Consider the following 15,576-nt stretch of genomic DNA (forward strand, 5'->3'; position numbering starts at 1 on the left):
AAAACAAATGATCCTCAGACACAAACCCCTGCAGTAATTGGTGAGGGCTTTTGTGAGAGGGGTTTTATTACCTTGAGGGGCCTACAGCCTCTCCTCTCACCTCCCTACTCCCTTTGTTCTGGCTGATGTCAACGGCCTGGTAGGTGACGTGTCGTCTCCTGATCTGTCACACTGTAAACGTCTGAGGTGATCGCTGACGTAAGATCTAGCATGTACACACACACACACACACACACACACACACACACACACACACACACACACACACACACACACACACACACACACACACACACGCACACACCAACAGTCACGAATACACATAGAGGTCCATAGAGAGGAATGGGCAGCTAGTGGACAGTACAGGCAACACCCACTGGTGAATGAGTGAAGCTAGGGTGTCACACTTGAGGTCATCTTTAGTCATTAATTCTCCTGGTCACCACTACAGCTTAAGCAGCGTGGGCAGAGACCGAATGTACAGACAGGACAGGGATGTCACTGGCAAGACAGAGGAAAGTAGCGAAGGACAGAGAGCACAGGGACGTAATGGGGAAGATGTGGAGAGGCAAACAAAATGAAATACAGAGCAAAAAGCTTCAATATGAATCCAAGCTCAGGGCCTCCAAAACCTGAGAACATACACACTCTTGCTCTCACACACACACACACACACACACACACACACACAGACATACACAGACACACACAGACACACACACACACACACACACACATACTGTCACCTGAATAGCCGTAAATAATATCTGAGCTGATATAAATGTTCCCAATGATTTACAAAGGCCAGGACAAAACTCCATAGTTATGCCTGGTGCAACTCCAAACAAAGCTGAGGTCACCCAGAGCGACAGAGAGACACAGAAAAAAACAATTAATTTTTCCTCTGTTTCATTTGGACGCCCTACTTCTCTTGCGTCTAGCCTCTGTCTCCCTGTCTTCTCTCTCTCTCCCTCTCGCCCTCTCGCTGTGCATACTGAGGGGGCTACTCTACAAACACCCCAGGACTCAGACTACCCCACTAACACAAGAGAACACAATGAGCGTTTTGCACAGCAGGGAGAAGAGCAATATACCTCTCTACCACACATCCACTCTCAACCCCCCAATCCTTTTATCCCTGCTTCATCTCTGACCACCAGAAATATCCATCCATCCATCCATCCATCCATCCCTCCCTCTCTCCCTCCCTCCCTCCCTCCATTCATCCTGTTTGCTCTCTCTCTCTCTTTCTCATGCTCGCTGCTAAGACCCCAATATCCTCCTCCGCTGTGTCCCTGGGGGCCGCGGCTCTTCCCAGATCTAAGATAAACACAGGAAGATGTGCTTACTGGCGTCTTAACTGTCCTTGGTAACGAACTGAACTCGTGGAGCACTGGCTGGCTGGCTGGCTGCTTCTGCTGTGTGCAGTCAGTTAGCCCACACCCTGTCTAACTATTGCTTTCACATGTCTCGTCACTGAGCACTCATTTACCTCACGCAGACACACATACCGATACACAGACTATCTAGATCTCAGTGTCAAGTCACACAGACACACACACACAGTCACACACAAGGTAATTTTATTGTTTAACATGTTTTAAGTGTCATTCCAAATAAGCTGGCATGATGCACTTTGATTATTAACTATTATTCATTAATTATTTCTTGATTACTTTATATAGTTACAGAAATTATTGGATTATAGTTGTTCTCACACCTCCATGTAAATCTACAGAGGGTAAGAAGCCAGGGCAGCTAGCGGTCAAAGACATGTGGCCCATCCACAGATACCAGTTATTTATTTGGACGGGTCACAAACGGGACTTTCTTCTGCGTCTGCACCGGACACACACTGTATCTGTTCCAAACAGCTGCTAGTCCTGCTAGAGATCCAGCCTATGTTAGGTCCTGACCTGCTCCAGACTGGTCCATATTGTGGGTGCAAGGTCCTGCAGATGCTCATGATATAACATTTGCTCCCACATGCCACACAATAGCTATAGTTCATGCATGCCAGACTTTACCCATCGATGAAATTAGGGGCCCACTGTAGAAGGTGACAGATAAGACACTGTCCACCACCACGTCTGTCAGCTCAGCCGACCCTCTTAAGCCAATCAGGCGGCTAGAGCGCTTTGGACGCCTCTACAGGATTAGTCACCATCAGAGATGGCAGTGGTGTTCAAGTGTTCCCCCGACTCAAGGCTCCTAGTCTCAAAGCTGATCTCAAGCAGCTCAGACAGGAGCTAAGCATGCCAACCACAGCCAGTCTCAACAATCAGCACCAATTACCATCACAAACACTGAGGAAGCCCAAGGTGAACACACTGTAGACTCTAGACAACTGGAGCTGTTCGGCTTAGATTTTGACCAGTCTGTGTTTACCTTAAACGTTTTCAGCAGAAGGTGGTTAGGATAGTCAATTCTCATTCAAGCTCATTTAACAGCACGGTGGAACTCGCCTTCACTAGTGGCTGGCATTGTGGGTGGGATAACGAATTGTGAATATGACACCTGTAATGGATCTGGACGTCAATACAATTTATACACAACCGAAGTGATGGATTAAATGTGTTTTGAATTATGAAGAATACGTAGGTTCATAAGAGCGCACATACCATTTCCATGAGCGCTGGGATGGCAGTGAAAGCCACTGCTGAAATGGGATTGTTTAAACAATGGCTCCTTTGAATGAGCAAAATTAGGGTTTATTTTCACAGGGAGCCGTTTCTGTGACACTTCTCCCCTAAAATGTCACACAGCATCGTAGGGCGTGTGGACTCTCAAAATATACATTACCCTTAACAAAACACGCACACGTGCGTGTATAAGCACTCATTTTCGCGCACACTTACATACGTACACACACACTTTTACATGCTGGTCAGAGTATGACACGGACAACGGTACCTGGGCATGCTGGCGTCCTGCCCACTACTTTCACCTGCCTCAGTAATTGGCTGACACTGCAGTTCTTCACATCGCAGAGGGACCATACAGGAGAAACCAGGGACAAAATAAACAAGCCTCACCCTACAACGTTGTGATGACAGAAATACACAGCCCCAAGTCTCAGATATAGTTATACTGGCTGCAGGGAGCAACTCTGGGAACGGTTAAGAGTCCCCCTGATCTCCCCACCAAGCCAAAGAGATGGCATCAACATACTCCTTAATAGGTCAAGACATATTACACTTTTAAGATGGCTTTTGTTATACCCCTCTCTCTATTCCCTGTCTCTCCAATCTTCTGTGTACTTTGCATCACTGTAAATAAATGAGAAGATATTCACCATCAGATGGTGGAATATGTGGAAACACGGAAGGAGGCATCAGACATACTTTACCACAGTGAATAATACAAGAATGTAACTTATGCTGGCCTACTGCTGTAGTGTGTGTGAGTGTGTGACCTCAGCTTTGTTTGGAGTTGCACCAGGCATAACTATGGAGTTTTGTCCTGGCCTTTGTAAATCATTGGGAACATTTATATCAGCTCAGATATTATTTACGGCTATTCAGGTGAATTCAGTGTGTGTGTATGTGTGTGTGTGTGTGTGTGTGTGTGTGTGTGTGTGTGTGTGTGTGTGTGTGTGTGTGTGTGTGTGTGTGTGTGTGTGTGTGTGTGTGTCTATCCATGTCTGATTCTGACCAGAGACTTTTGTCATACGGAACACTAAAATGATTCCACATCGTTGGAATGCCTCCCTGACCTTTAAACAAACACCTTCTTCAGATTCCTTAAGAACTCCGCTGGTGATGCGATGTCCATACAAAGAGGCCTGCATGGCACAGTCCACTCATTCTCCTCTATTAGGGGCTTCATAAACTGAATGGTTATTAGGCCTCAACCAGACAATGCCAGTCTTTGGAATGGATCAGCCTGTGTGCAGCATGTGGTCACTGTGTCAATAGCAACTGATAGTCAGTTGCCTCAACGTTTTTTATGAGAATAAGCATTTTATTTCAAACCTTTTAATGTGCGCTATAAAAGATTTTACACATTCTAATACAGACAATAACAATGAGTTAAACCAGGGGAGACCAGGTATTTTTGTGTGGTCTAAGAACCTTTTAAAATGACCGATGCCAATAAATTCCTATTCTGGATGAAATTCATGAAATCTAAACCCAGAGTTCATTAATTCCTCCATGTGCTTTTCGCTAACAGTGAAGAGGGAGCCAGGCCAAGCCGGCCAGCCTCCTGCTAATCTCCAAATATGTCATCCAAAGGCATTTAATTTCCTCGACAAGAAAATGGATGTAGTTTTAATAATCGCAATGAAAGGCAGCCATTAATCTAAATCCCTCTAACATACATGTCTGGCCACATGTCAGCCTATGCAATGCAGCAGACATGACAGGAATGACAAAACAAAGAAGACAAAAAAGGGGTTGCCAGATCTAGTTAAAAGCTTTATGAGGGATACGTGAGGGATCCTCCTCTTTTTTGTGTGTGAGAAAAAGGGAAGTGTTGGGTGTGACAGGAAAACAAAAGCGTGAGTTGCCATCACTGCCCTCCGCTTCAGTTCTGGCATTCACCGCAGTGCCACGTGACATAGTGACATAGGACGTGGCACCACCGCTGCCTATTCTCCCTGCCGTTCCGCTGGCCGATTCAAATGTAAAAGCATCTCCACGGCTACACAAGTGTAGGCAGGGCCCCTCCTCTGGCACTCACGGTCGCCCTTTCTCTTCCTCCTTTCATTTGGCCAAAACTTTTTGGGCTCTTTTATCTTGCATATTCTTCAAATTTGAATATGGTTATTGAGGGGAAGGGGGAGAAAAAGAGAAAGGGGGAGAGAGAGAGATAGCGAGAGAGAGAGAATGAGGGAGAGAGATATGACAGACAGACGAAAGACAGAAGAGGAGAGTGTGTGAGAGAAAGAAAACTATACAGAGATAGAGTTTTGTCTCCCAAGCTGGCATAGCGGTATGTACGATCACAAAGATGCTAGAAGACTACGTATCAAAAGTGTCTTTGTTGCCTTTGGTCTAAGTAAAGTATTCAGCATGAGGATTGCCATCACATTGAATACATTCTTTTTAAGTCAAGGATACACAAATCTGGTAATGGTGTTGATGCACTAGTTTGAAACGAAATTGGATTAGATCTGATCACAGTGACGAACAATAGCATCGATCTCTCTTATGGCTGGTAGGTATCTGATGCTAATCAGATAATCCTCTCATTTTAGCATGAATCTGCATTCACTCTCGCCAAGGTCTGGTGGGCCTCAATACCCTGACAGAAGGACTGAAAACAATCACTGCCTCTTTTCTTACAGCAGGCCAAAGCTAACAGAGAATCCAAGGAAAGGAAGCTCTTGAATCCCCACAAAAGTCATATTCATTTTATTTGGCATCCCCATTGTAATGTAAACGAATAATAATGTGTGTGTGGCAATCTTTCAGCAAAACATTAAGCAACAATTGTACAGATTAGGCATACGGTCTGCCAGCAGTGATATTATTTTGACTGGCCCCTAAAACTGGTACTGTTTCCCCAGTAGGCTTACATGTGAGAGCTTTTGACCCTGTCAGAGTTCTGCAGAAATAAAAAAACATTTGACTTATTACACAGAAATATCATCAGATTTCATCTGAAACTTGGAATCTGAGACTTGAAAGTGGAAACACAGAGAGTCAATAAGCATTGCCTAATGCCATTTACCACTCTTTAGCGTCCACAGTCGTTACTTCTCTGGTTAAATGTAGTGATAATTCATGGATAATTCATAGAAAGAATCTTTTTTTTATAATTTGAAATGATCACGGAAATCAAATGACATGTCAGTGACCAGTCATGCAGAGCGCCTCTGGGCAAGGCCATTTGGCCTTGTAAAAAAATCCCCTTGGCAGAACAGGACATGGGGGGTGGGGGGATAAAGCTGCACACTGAACTCCAAAGCAACAGGTCAAACTGTGGCTACACAGACAAACTTCCTCCAAAAAAAACTCCTCGTACCCCTCTCAACCAATCCACAAGCTGCCAAACCAAACAGAGGCTGGATAGGCTAACCAAACAAGCCAAATCTGCTGTGCCAACCAATAACGAGCTACAGAATCAAGCAGAGGGCCATTTAGTAGCGAATACATTGCTCTCCAGGGTAATATGCTTATAACTTGTGTACCAGCGCATAGCCAGGAAAAGGGCAGCACGTTCAATATTGCTGATGAGGGAGGATACCACAGAGGCTTGTGTGCAGTGTCTCGTACCCGTGTTCACCACAATCTTATAAAACATATTTAAAACACATTCCAATCCAATGTTGCTGATCTCAACCTGGTATTTAGTCAAATTGCTTTATTTATGCACTGCAGTTAGAGGATAATGTCAGGCTCACATAGGCCTTGGTTGTCTGCAAATGACACAAAACTATTTTGTGAGTCTGCCACATTGCAGAAGTCCACTAAAGTATCAAGCCGCCATGTAAAATAGATGTGTCTCGCCATCCTATTCTATCCATCTTTCTAAATGAGGGCCATGTTTTGCAACAAAACTTTCAAACAAAAACCAAAACAAAACATCCTCATTCTCCCAGTCTTCTTCTGTCTTCTGTACCTTGGAAGGCTGTGGCATGGCCCAGTAGCAGGTAGTTGAGCTCAAAGCTGTAGGAGCGGATGTTCTGCACCGTCTCCCTCCTTACCGCCACCTGGTAGCTCTCCTCCATCTTGCGGGTGCAGCAGGAAGGGCCCTGGTGTTTGCACACCAGCAAGTCCGCATCTGGACAGAGAGGGCAAGATGGATAGAGACAGAAAGAGAGAGAGAAAGAGAGAGAGAGAGGGAGAGAGAGAGAGATGAAGAGAGAGAGGGAAAGAGAGAGGAGATGAATCAGGCAAGAGTTACTGGACTTGGACAGTTAAACCCACATGCTTGGCCCTGAAAGCGAACACAACCCATGCACAAACAGAGAGAAGGGTACGTGCCTGAGGACACAACACACACTTAAATACACACTCACACACCCTAATACACGCACACACACACACACACACACACACACACACACACACACACACACCAACATGTAGCACAGTGCTCACATCATAAGAGCTCTCTAAAGCACCTTAGCCTCTCAGTCATAACAGTCTCATTCTCATCGACAGCGAAGCCATTACCTAACAGGCCTGGGCGTGACATCAGTGCCCGGGCCCAAATAAAGACCTCGCCGACGTGACGCTTGCTTCGCCGCTCTTGGCCATCTTTTTGGGGACATCTACAGAGCGGCGGTGACATCATGGCTGACCATAATTAGCCAGGCTGCTATTAAAGCTCCTGGACTGGACGTGAGGCCCCTGGCTCAATCTCACGCTCTGCTCCACCGCGGGGCCCGACACGGGACGAGGAGGGGAGCTATGAAACCTGAGAGGCACGTATCACCCAAATCTCTCTCTTGTTCTCTTTCCCCCACTCTCTATCACTCGCTTTCTCTCTCACGCTCATTTGCTCTTACTTTCTCTTTCTATCCATCACTCTCTTTCTCTCTCACTCTTGCACTCCCCTAGGCTATCTCTTTCTGATCAGTACAATTTGTATATACCATGCTGCAAAGAATCAGCCCCTTTCTCTCAGCCTATCCTCTGTACCTTGGAAGGCTGTGGCATGGCCCAGCAGCAGGTAGTGGATGCTTCTATCTCTGTCTCTCACTCTCAAACACACTCTGTATCGCCACCCACCCACTCCAACTTCCAAAAGGACTTGTGCCCCCTTTTCCAAATGTGTCCCAGAAACACAATAGGGTCAGTTGCTCTCTCTCTCTATCTCCCTTTCTCTCTCACACCCTCTCCGTCTCTTAATTACGCTCCCCCCATATGCACCAGCTGCTCTCATCCCCGTGGTATGAAGTCATGGCTGACCTCTGTTCCCGCCCGCGCTCTCCTGGCTGGCTTCGACCCTCCACTTTATCTCCGGCGTGAAACTAATACGCAGGGACTCGCCGCGGAATCCAGCCCACTGGCCTCTCCAGCTCAGCACTTGGTGTGGAGCAGGGACCGGGAACAGGGGGGAAAAGTGATCCAGACAAAAGACTTTGGCTCAGCAGCCTAAAGCTGACAGGATCGGGCGAGAATATTCCGGAACATCGGCTAGCCAGTTGAGGGTTGAGCCCCCCCACCCACATGGTCTGGGTGCCAAGGGCTGCAGGTTGCTGTTGTGGTTGGGGTCAATTTCGCTGTAATCGAAAGAAGTGAGATGCAGCCCAGATGAGGAGACATTTGTCAGCCCCAGAAAAGTCTATGTTAAAAAGTGAAATACTGAAAACTGAACTGTCAACATAACAAAATTTCTATTTTATAACCTATAACCTTAGTGATATACTTATGTTAGACATAAAAGGCTTGAGGGGAAGAATATGAAACCCTCTAGCCAATTAAAAAAAGTCTTAATTTCTAATTTAGCCATTCTGTCTACATGATTTGGCACCCAGAAGCCTCGGGCACAGAGATAGACCATGGAATGACAAAAATGTGTAATTTTCCTTTGCTACAAATCATTGCATTCATACTCCTAAATCCGCAAAGCAATCAGCACACTGTCACTCACGCTTTCAGAAACTCTATTAGCAGATATAATGCTATATTACAACTAAACTGATGGGGTTGTAATTGCTGAATATGTTGTCATGACAATATACTCTGTGGTTGAACAATATGTCATTTGTGTTTCACTACTGTGGCAAAAGCATTTTGAACCAAGAAAAACAACAGCAGTAGGCTACCACTAGAGGTTGTGATATAGGCTTTGGAACATTTGGGATGATTAATTTATTATTTTTTGCCAGAGACTTTCCAAGTATTTTTTGGGAGGTTTTGTATTTCAAGATTTGGAAGATTTTTTTATTCACATTTTAAAGGTCAGAAACATAAAGTCAAAACCTCATTGACAACATCAGATCTCAGACATACAGTACCACTCTGCAGTGTTTTCATTGCTTTTTATGGGACATTCATGATGTGCACCATTTAAAATATATATTTACTCAGTTAAAATGTCAACAGTTGTAATATGAGCGTTATGAGCAGTAGCCTAGCGTCTAGTCTCTTTACTGCTAGTCTTATTTTTGCAACAGCATTTTGTAACATCAGTTAGTTAAGTAGCCAGTCATCTGCAAGTGGCTCAACATCGACAGATACCTTTTCTCCTAGGAAAACAAACCTGTACATCTGAGCAGCACCATCTAATATCTCATTGTGGGTCTCAGTCAAGTCTGCCATTGACTGTGAAACAGCGGATGACATGTCAGACGCCCATCTGGCCTAATGCGATTTGAAATGGACTCCACCGACTCCCCTGAGTGTGTTTGTATGTGTGTAAGCCTAAGACTAATTCCCAAGGCATGGCTCAATTAGAGCCCAATGGGGTGTGTCTATGGTTCTGCCTCAATAGACAGTCACACAGCCCCTCAGACTTGTGGTCAAAACCCCCTATCTTTCTGATCTGTCTCAGGTGACAAATGCCGCCTGATTTATTGAGCGTATTAGGTAGGTGCTCTTGTAGGCCCCTTTGCTGGCACCATCGTTCTGCCCTTGTTAGTAACTGAGGTCAAATACCCACTTTTTTGCAGTTTGGGAAAGGATTTAAAAGGAAGGAATGTGTACAGGATGCAGGCCAAACCGATTCCGAGGGTCAATAAAGAATCCAAGTAATGCTGATTTATTTTAGTGTTTCAGTGTTTTTGCAGACAGGGGACCGTAATTTCCTGACTTTGCTTTTTTTTTCTTCGGGCAGGAATAACTTTCTGGGAATGGGAGCTGGGTAATTAATGCAGCGGAGGATTCTTAGACACTACTCTCACCCTCCCATGCCAGGAAGCAATATTCTCTTTGAAGTTCTCTCATGCACCCAAAATGGCAGGATATTTACTGTAGATTTATTTTTTTGCTGCGCTTGGGAGGTATCCTGCAGGAGGAAAACATTTTTTTTACCACACGCTTTTCTAGGGTTGTAGGAGAGCCTCAGAAATGCACCTCCTATGTTTGACTTTTTTCTTTCCTTGACTTGGCAGTGCCCAGAGTAAACTTGTGCATTAATAGGGAGCCAAGGCCAGTGGGCACGGGGATAGAGTATGAGGCTCTGACCTGTTCTGAAAGGTGTTGATGGGTGTGAGAGGAGGGCCCACTGCGCCTCACCACAACACACAGCTGTCTCACCAAACCAGTCCTTACTTGCAGATTCAGAATAATTTGACCCAGTCTCAACAGTCTATACACACACACACACACAGGTTCAAAAAAACAACAACACCTGCTTTTCTAAACTATATGGTTTCATACAGTAGGCATGAACCATTCAAGAAGAGCGTGTTTACTCTGTCTAAACATATCAGTGTGTCAGTGCTACAGCAACAGGTATCACATTCACTAAAAGGTCAGCTGCCCTAAGTACCGTGTTCTGTGTCACTGTCAACACTGGACTAGGTATATAAATGTGGCAATACTTCTGACTTAATGCCAAAACGAAGTCATTTCTGGTCTTCCCCATTCAATTCAGTCTAGTTTGAATGGAGATTGAAATGCCTTGACAATAAATTGCTCACCTTTTGATAAACCCGATTCACTGGGTGTTTGCAGTACTGTTAAAAGCTTAAGGAGGAGAGGAGAGGAGAGGCAGCTCTCCAGCCTATTAAGTAGCCTGAGCCGTTGCAACTACATGAGGGTAAGAGGGTTTGACATGCAAGCAAACCCAAGCAAAGTCTGCCTCAAATCCAATAAAAGAGGCCTGTGATGTGGAATCAGACACATAAGAAGATTCAACACAGACTGGGATCGTACTGGTGGGGACTGGGAAAAGCCAGAGATGATTGAGAGAAGAGAGCAGTGAGATGACAAACTGAATCTACTGATAGCCAGCTTTCATTTTTGCACAAACTGATAAAAAGGTTTTACTCACTGTGCCAATACAATACTGGTTAATTGAAGTTAAAGTGAGGGTTGGAAGATGTGAAGGTAGCAAAATGACGTGCAACAAGCGAAGCCAGAAACAGCACAAGGAGAGTTATGGGCAGTGGTGTACTTTCTTCATTTGCCAGAGATTGACTGCATTTGCCTTATGAATGCAGCAACTGTGCTACTCATCAAAAGACATTAAACACTTTGAGCCCATGCCAAATCTCTTTGATGTTTCCCTTAGCCAAGCGTGGATGTGGTAACACGATAAAAAAAAATTAAGCATCAACAGCAAGTCTGACTGAAGTTATATCATTTTTCATTTTCAATACCCTGTTTCACCCTCTTCCAAGCTGGGCATCTGAACTGGCAGCTACACAGTGAACTACTTGCAGGCTTGGATCTAATATTTTGGTACATGAGCAGGTCTACGGTCTATGGTTCTGTAACTGCCTGTCAAAGAGACACCATCAACATATTATCCTAGTATGATTTGCCAGGCAGGATGCCAAGGCAGGAGTGCTTTTGTAACTTAATAGAAACAAAATCTGTGGATAAGCAATTTTATTTCCCTTATCGCTTAAAGCTCTCTGGACACTCTCTCCAAACAGGTGAGGGAACAAGCCCTATTCCTCATTATGTCCTGAGGGCAGGGAGGAAAAAAAGTGTTTGAGGAGACTAACTTTATTGTACATGTATAAGGAAGACAGAGACCAGTGATACTCAATATATGAGCAGCACTTTGTCGTAAGACAATTAGTAGGGAAAGTGTCCTGGACATGAGTTGAGATCACTGATCACAAAGTCATATTTGTTTTGTATTTGATCATTTATTTATATATCTATTTCAGTCACTGTTGTATTTTAGATGGAAGCAGAGAAATGGCAAACCAAAAAGAATGACAGGGTAAAAAAAAAAAAAACATTATAGAAAAGCCGAAGGGGGTGCTCATCCGTAGGGAGCCAGGGTCACGCTAGCCAGGGACAGGCTTGCCCTCTGAGTGGTCTGAAACACTACCACATGCCAAGGATTCCCCTGCATAGGATCTCGCCTTCTTCTCCTCTATGACCACATACTGATAGTCAGCTGCTGGGTAGCCTGTGTTTTATTGGATGCGGTAAAAAAAGCATGTCAGAACACAGAGACCTCTCCTCAGGACCACCCTGCATTGTTTCCGATGCACTCTCTGCACATCCTGTGCCTCCCAAATATGGCTGCAGGGATGCTGTCTCCTGGTTAACCCCACATACAAATGAGTGTGTGTGGTTTGAATGGCCTTCTGGGTATGTTTGATACTGCCTGTCACTACTGCTGCCCCTGACCATCAAAAAAGCCAAGACCAAGTAAAAGCCAGCAGTAAGAACATACCCACATACAAATGCTGTTATTTATTCCATAGTGATACCTTTCGAACGGTTGTGTTCTATGTACCTATGAGAGCAGTTCTGCTTGTAGAGACCACTGATTAGTCCTATGAGGTTACAGTGCACAGGTGCAGAAGGGAAAGCATCATTACAACGAATGCTATTCCCATGACACTGCATACTTCAGTTGTTATTGATATGATGGTGATGAATGAATCATGATTCCATAAACAAGTATAATTTGACTTTTTATGTTACAAATGATTTAACAAACATCAAGTTTCCAGCCCCCTTACCTACCGATCAACATAGCAGGTGAACCTACAGTGACCATAACAAAGCGTACAGAAAACAAAGTGGGAAGTTATTCTGGATAAAACCCACATTTTAAAGCACATGTTTGTAACAGTTGATTTGACGGTATGTCTGCATAGTCTTCGTGATGGAGCGTTTACATTACATCCTCGGCTCTTTCCGCACCACCAAGTGCCACGGGCACCGACACCGGGTATTTGTAGTTGGTGAGGTCACCGGTTATCTTTTTAGCATCGTGCCGTCGCGTAGCCTACTTCTCGGAGATGAGTCATATGTCAAAGAGGTAGATGTGTCTGTCAGTTCTGTCTCGGCAGCAGTCGCGCTCAAAGCATGAGACACTTCCCACAGATACAGTGACCAAGGTAACGCGTGCGTTTGTTAAATTCACAAATTCCGTCACATAGCCTCGTAGCCTTCACTGAATTAAAAACTTTTTTTCAGCCTGCTGTGTTGATCAGTAATAGTTATGCAATTATGTTTCCTTTAGAAATGGGTATGCAGATAAATTGGTCACTATTTGACAGATTGTGAGAAAAAATGCTAGGATTTCTAACTTTGTTTTCGTTTTCGGTGATCGATTCTTCGATTGGTTTCATTCAATTGGTAACCCCAACCTTTGCCGACCAAATGGAAAATCAAAGTAGCCTAACACCTGTTCCTTGAGCCGGTACAAGCCAAGGCTGTATGTAGCAAACGCTGTTGGTGTCTATATCATACAACACAGTCGTTTCGGTGACACTGTATGCTTTTGGCAACTCAAGGCGAGACTTCGTTTTAAGTCTGATGTCTGATAAGAATTACATTGTTATTATAAGACATTTTACTACCATACACTGAAACACAAGTTGGTTCACAGGTTACCACACAGGTCCATGCCCTGCCACTGACCTGTTCCAGGTGTTTCTGGTACCCATTTCAGCGGTCCAATCTGTCGCACCTGGAAAGCCGTTTTAACTTCATGACAACTGTGACATTTTACCCGGTGAGTCTCTATCGTCAGAGACACTACCAGAATAATCCACAGAAAATTAACGCGTGTGAACAATCCTCGGGACATTGCAGCATCTCAAGCGCGATATCCGTGCGTTGTTATAATTTTGTGTTGATACCACAAAAGTGAAAACAGAAAACTGAGGACAGAAATCACAACTAAAAAATACGGCTTGATATAGCAGGTCCGTTACTCTTCACATTCTCCGCTGAGTTTTTGCACTGGGCATTCTCAATCTAGCGGTACAGTCCTATCGGGACTGGGCGATCATGAACTGTGGTGTAGTGCTATCGGACACTCAGTGCAAAGACGTAGTCACACATGCTTGCTTGCGCTCTCTCCCCCCTCCTCCTTCTGGCACCCTTTCCCTCTCTCACACACACACACACACACACACACACACAGACAGACACACACACACACACACACACACACACACACACACACACACACACACACACACACACAGTGATTGAACAAATAGACATTCGAAAGCTGTAAGTCCTCAAATACAAATGTAGCCAAGTAATAAATTCAAATGCCTCTCCGACCGTCTTCATTTAAAATCTGCAAGTCTTTTGTCACTCCATAATGATCGGGATGAGTGCTGTCCACGGCAGAGGTTCATGATCTAATGTATGATGTGACATGTGAAATCTCGTAACTATGCCTCAAAAAAACTCAGGGGACATATTGTATTTGAATGGTTCTTAAAACAGCTGATTCGTAAACCCTGACACAGAACACACAGAAATGTTCTTCCTGTCACCCATCTCCATGATACTTTCTCCAATTGCAGTTTAACATTTGTTTTGTCCAAATTGGTTACATGTGCACTACAAAGTAATTCGCTTATTTCTTTGCCAAAAGCTAAATAAATATACATCACAAATACATCTATGTTGATCATTGAAGAACGAGGAAATAGGCCTATGGCATGACTGATGCAGCCCCACAATTGACCCTTCGCTAAGCCACGCCCAAAAACTGCCCCAGGCCAATCGTAGTTTAGCAACGGGTAACTAAGCGCGGAGGACCTGACAAGCATTTGGCAAAGTGAAGATTCCGAAGCACTGTGATACCCAAAGAGTTTGGAGGGTGGGGTTGAATTTTTGCTTTCCCAAAACCCAAAACTCAATATGAGAAATGCCGTGAGTGGATAAAGAAGTGTGGGAGGCCCCAATCGTAGCTGAATGTTTACAAAGAACACTTATATTTGCTTACAACAAGCTAATGTTAGCAAGCGAGCTAACTCATCTCAGTATTGCTTGCATATAATTACAGTTCTTTGTTCACAATGCACATATTTTAACGTAAAATGAGACTATAAGATACATATCTACTGTTCGCGTTTGACATACTGTTTAATGTATTTTGGCACTTTGTTAAGTCTCCAACATGAGGACAAGCTAATGTTATCAAGCTAGCGGATAGTTAACTCATCTCAGTATTGCCTGCAAATGATTGCGGTTCTTTGTTTAGAATGCGTACATTTTAACGTAAAATAAAATGGTAAGAGACAAGATGCAGGCTCGCTTTGACATACTGTTCAATATATTTTAGCATTTTGTTAAATGACGGCCGACACACGACTTCCCCAATCCGATTGCTGCTCTCCCTGTGTCAGTTCCTACGTGGGAGCATCAGGGGGGTTGCCGGAGGTTTTAATATGTATTTCCCCATTGTCTGACTTCGCGCAGATATCATGTATGTATCCCTCAAAAGCATACTGAAGCCCCTTTTGCCTCGTTCTTTCAGAGATCTCCCCTGAACTCCAGAAATTAGTAATTATCTCTCTGCGGACGTCAGATAACGGCACTTATCATTGAGATTGATATGCCAGGTACGAAAGCTTGTCAGGCGTAGCAACAGTAGTTAAGGTGGGCGGGGCTTAGCGAAGGGTGAATTGGCAAGCAGTTTCACTTTTGATATTCAGGCTGCCCTCTGCTGGGCATATCAGCATAGTGTGGGGACTAAAGACTAGTTACTTTACTTCTAGTAGTATTCACATAAATT

At 44.3% G+C, this 15,576-nt stretch overlaps 1 protein-coding gene across 2 annotated transcripts in view; it reads right to left on the bottom strand.

Annotated features, from left to right (window-relative positions):
* Positions 1 to 13,753, bottom strand: part of gpc5c (glypican 5c) — a 145,361-nt gene extending 131,608 nt beyond the window's left edge. For both annotated transcript variants that reach the window (XM_080836533.1, XM_080836532.1), the window contains exons 1-2: positions 13,458 to 13,753; positions 6,568 to 6,729 (exon numbers count right to left, since the gene is read on the bottom strand). In XM_080836533.1, coding sequence (XP_080692659.1) covers positions 6,568 to 6,729; positions 13,458 to 13,626 — 331 coding nt within the window. In that variant the 5' untranslated portion in view covers positions 13,627 to 13,753. The remainder of the gene's footprint in view (positions 1 to 6,567; positions 6,730 to 13,457) is intronic.
* Positions 13,754 to 15,576: the final 1,823 nt, after the last annotated feature.

This window comes from Sprattus sprattus (assembly GCF_963457725.1).
Source record: "Sprattus sprattus genome assembly, chromosome: 4".
Classification (NCBI taxonomy): Eukaryota; Metazoa; Chordata; class Actinopteri; order Clupeiformes; family Clupeidae; genus Sprattus; species Sprattus sprattus.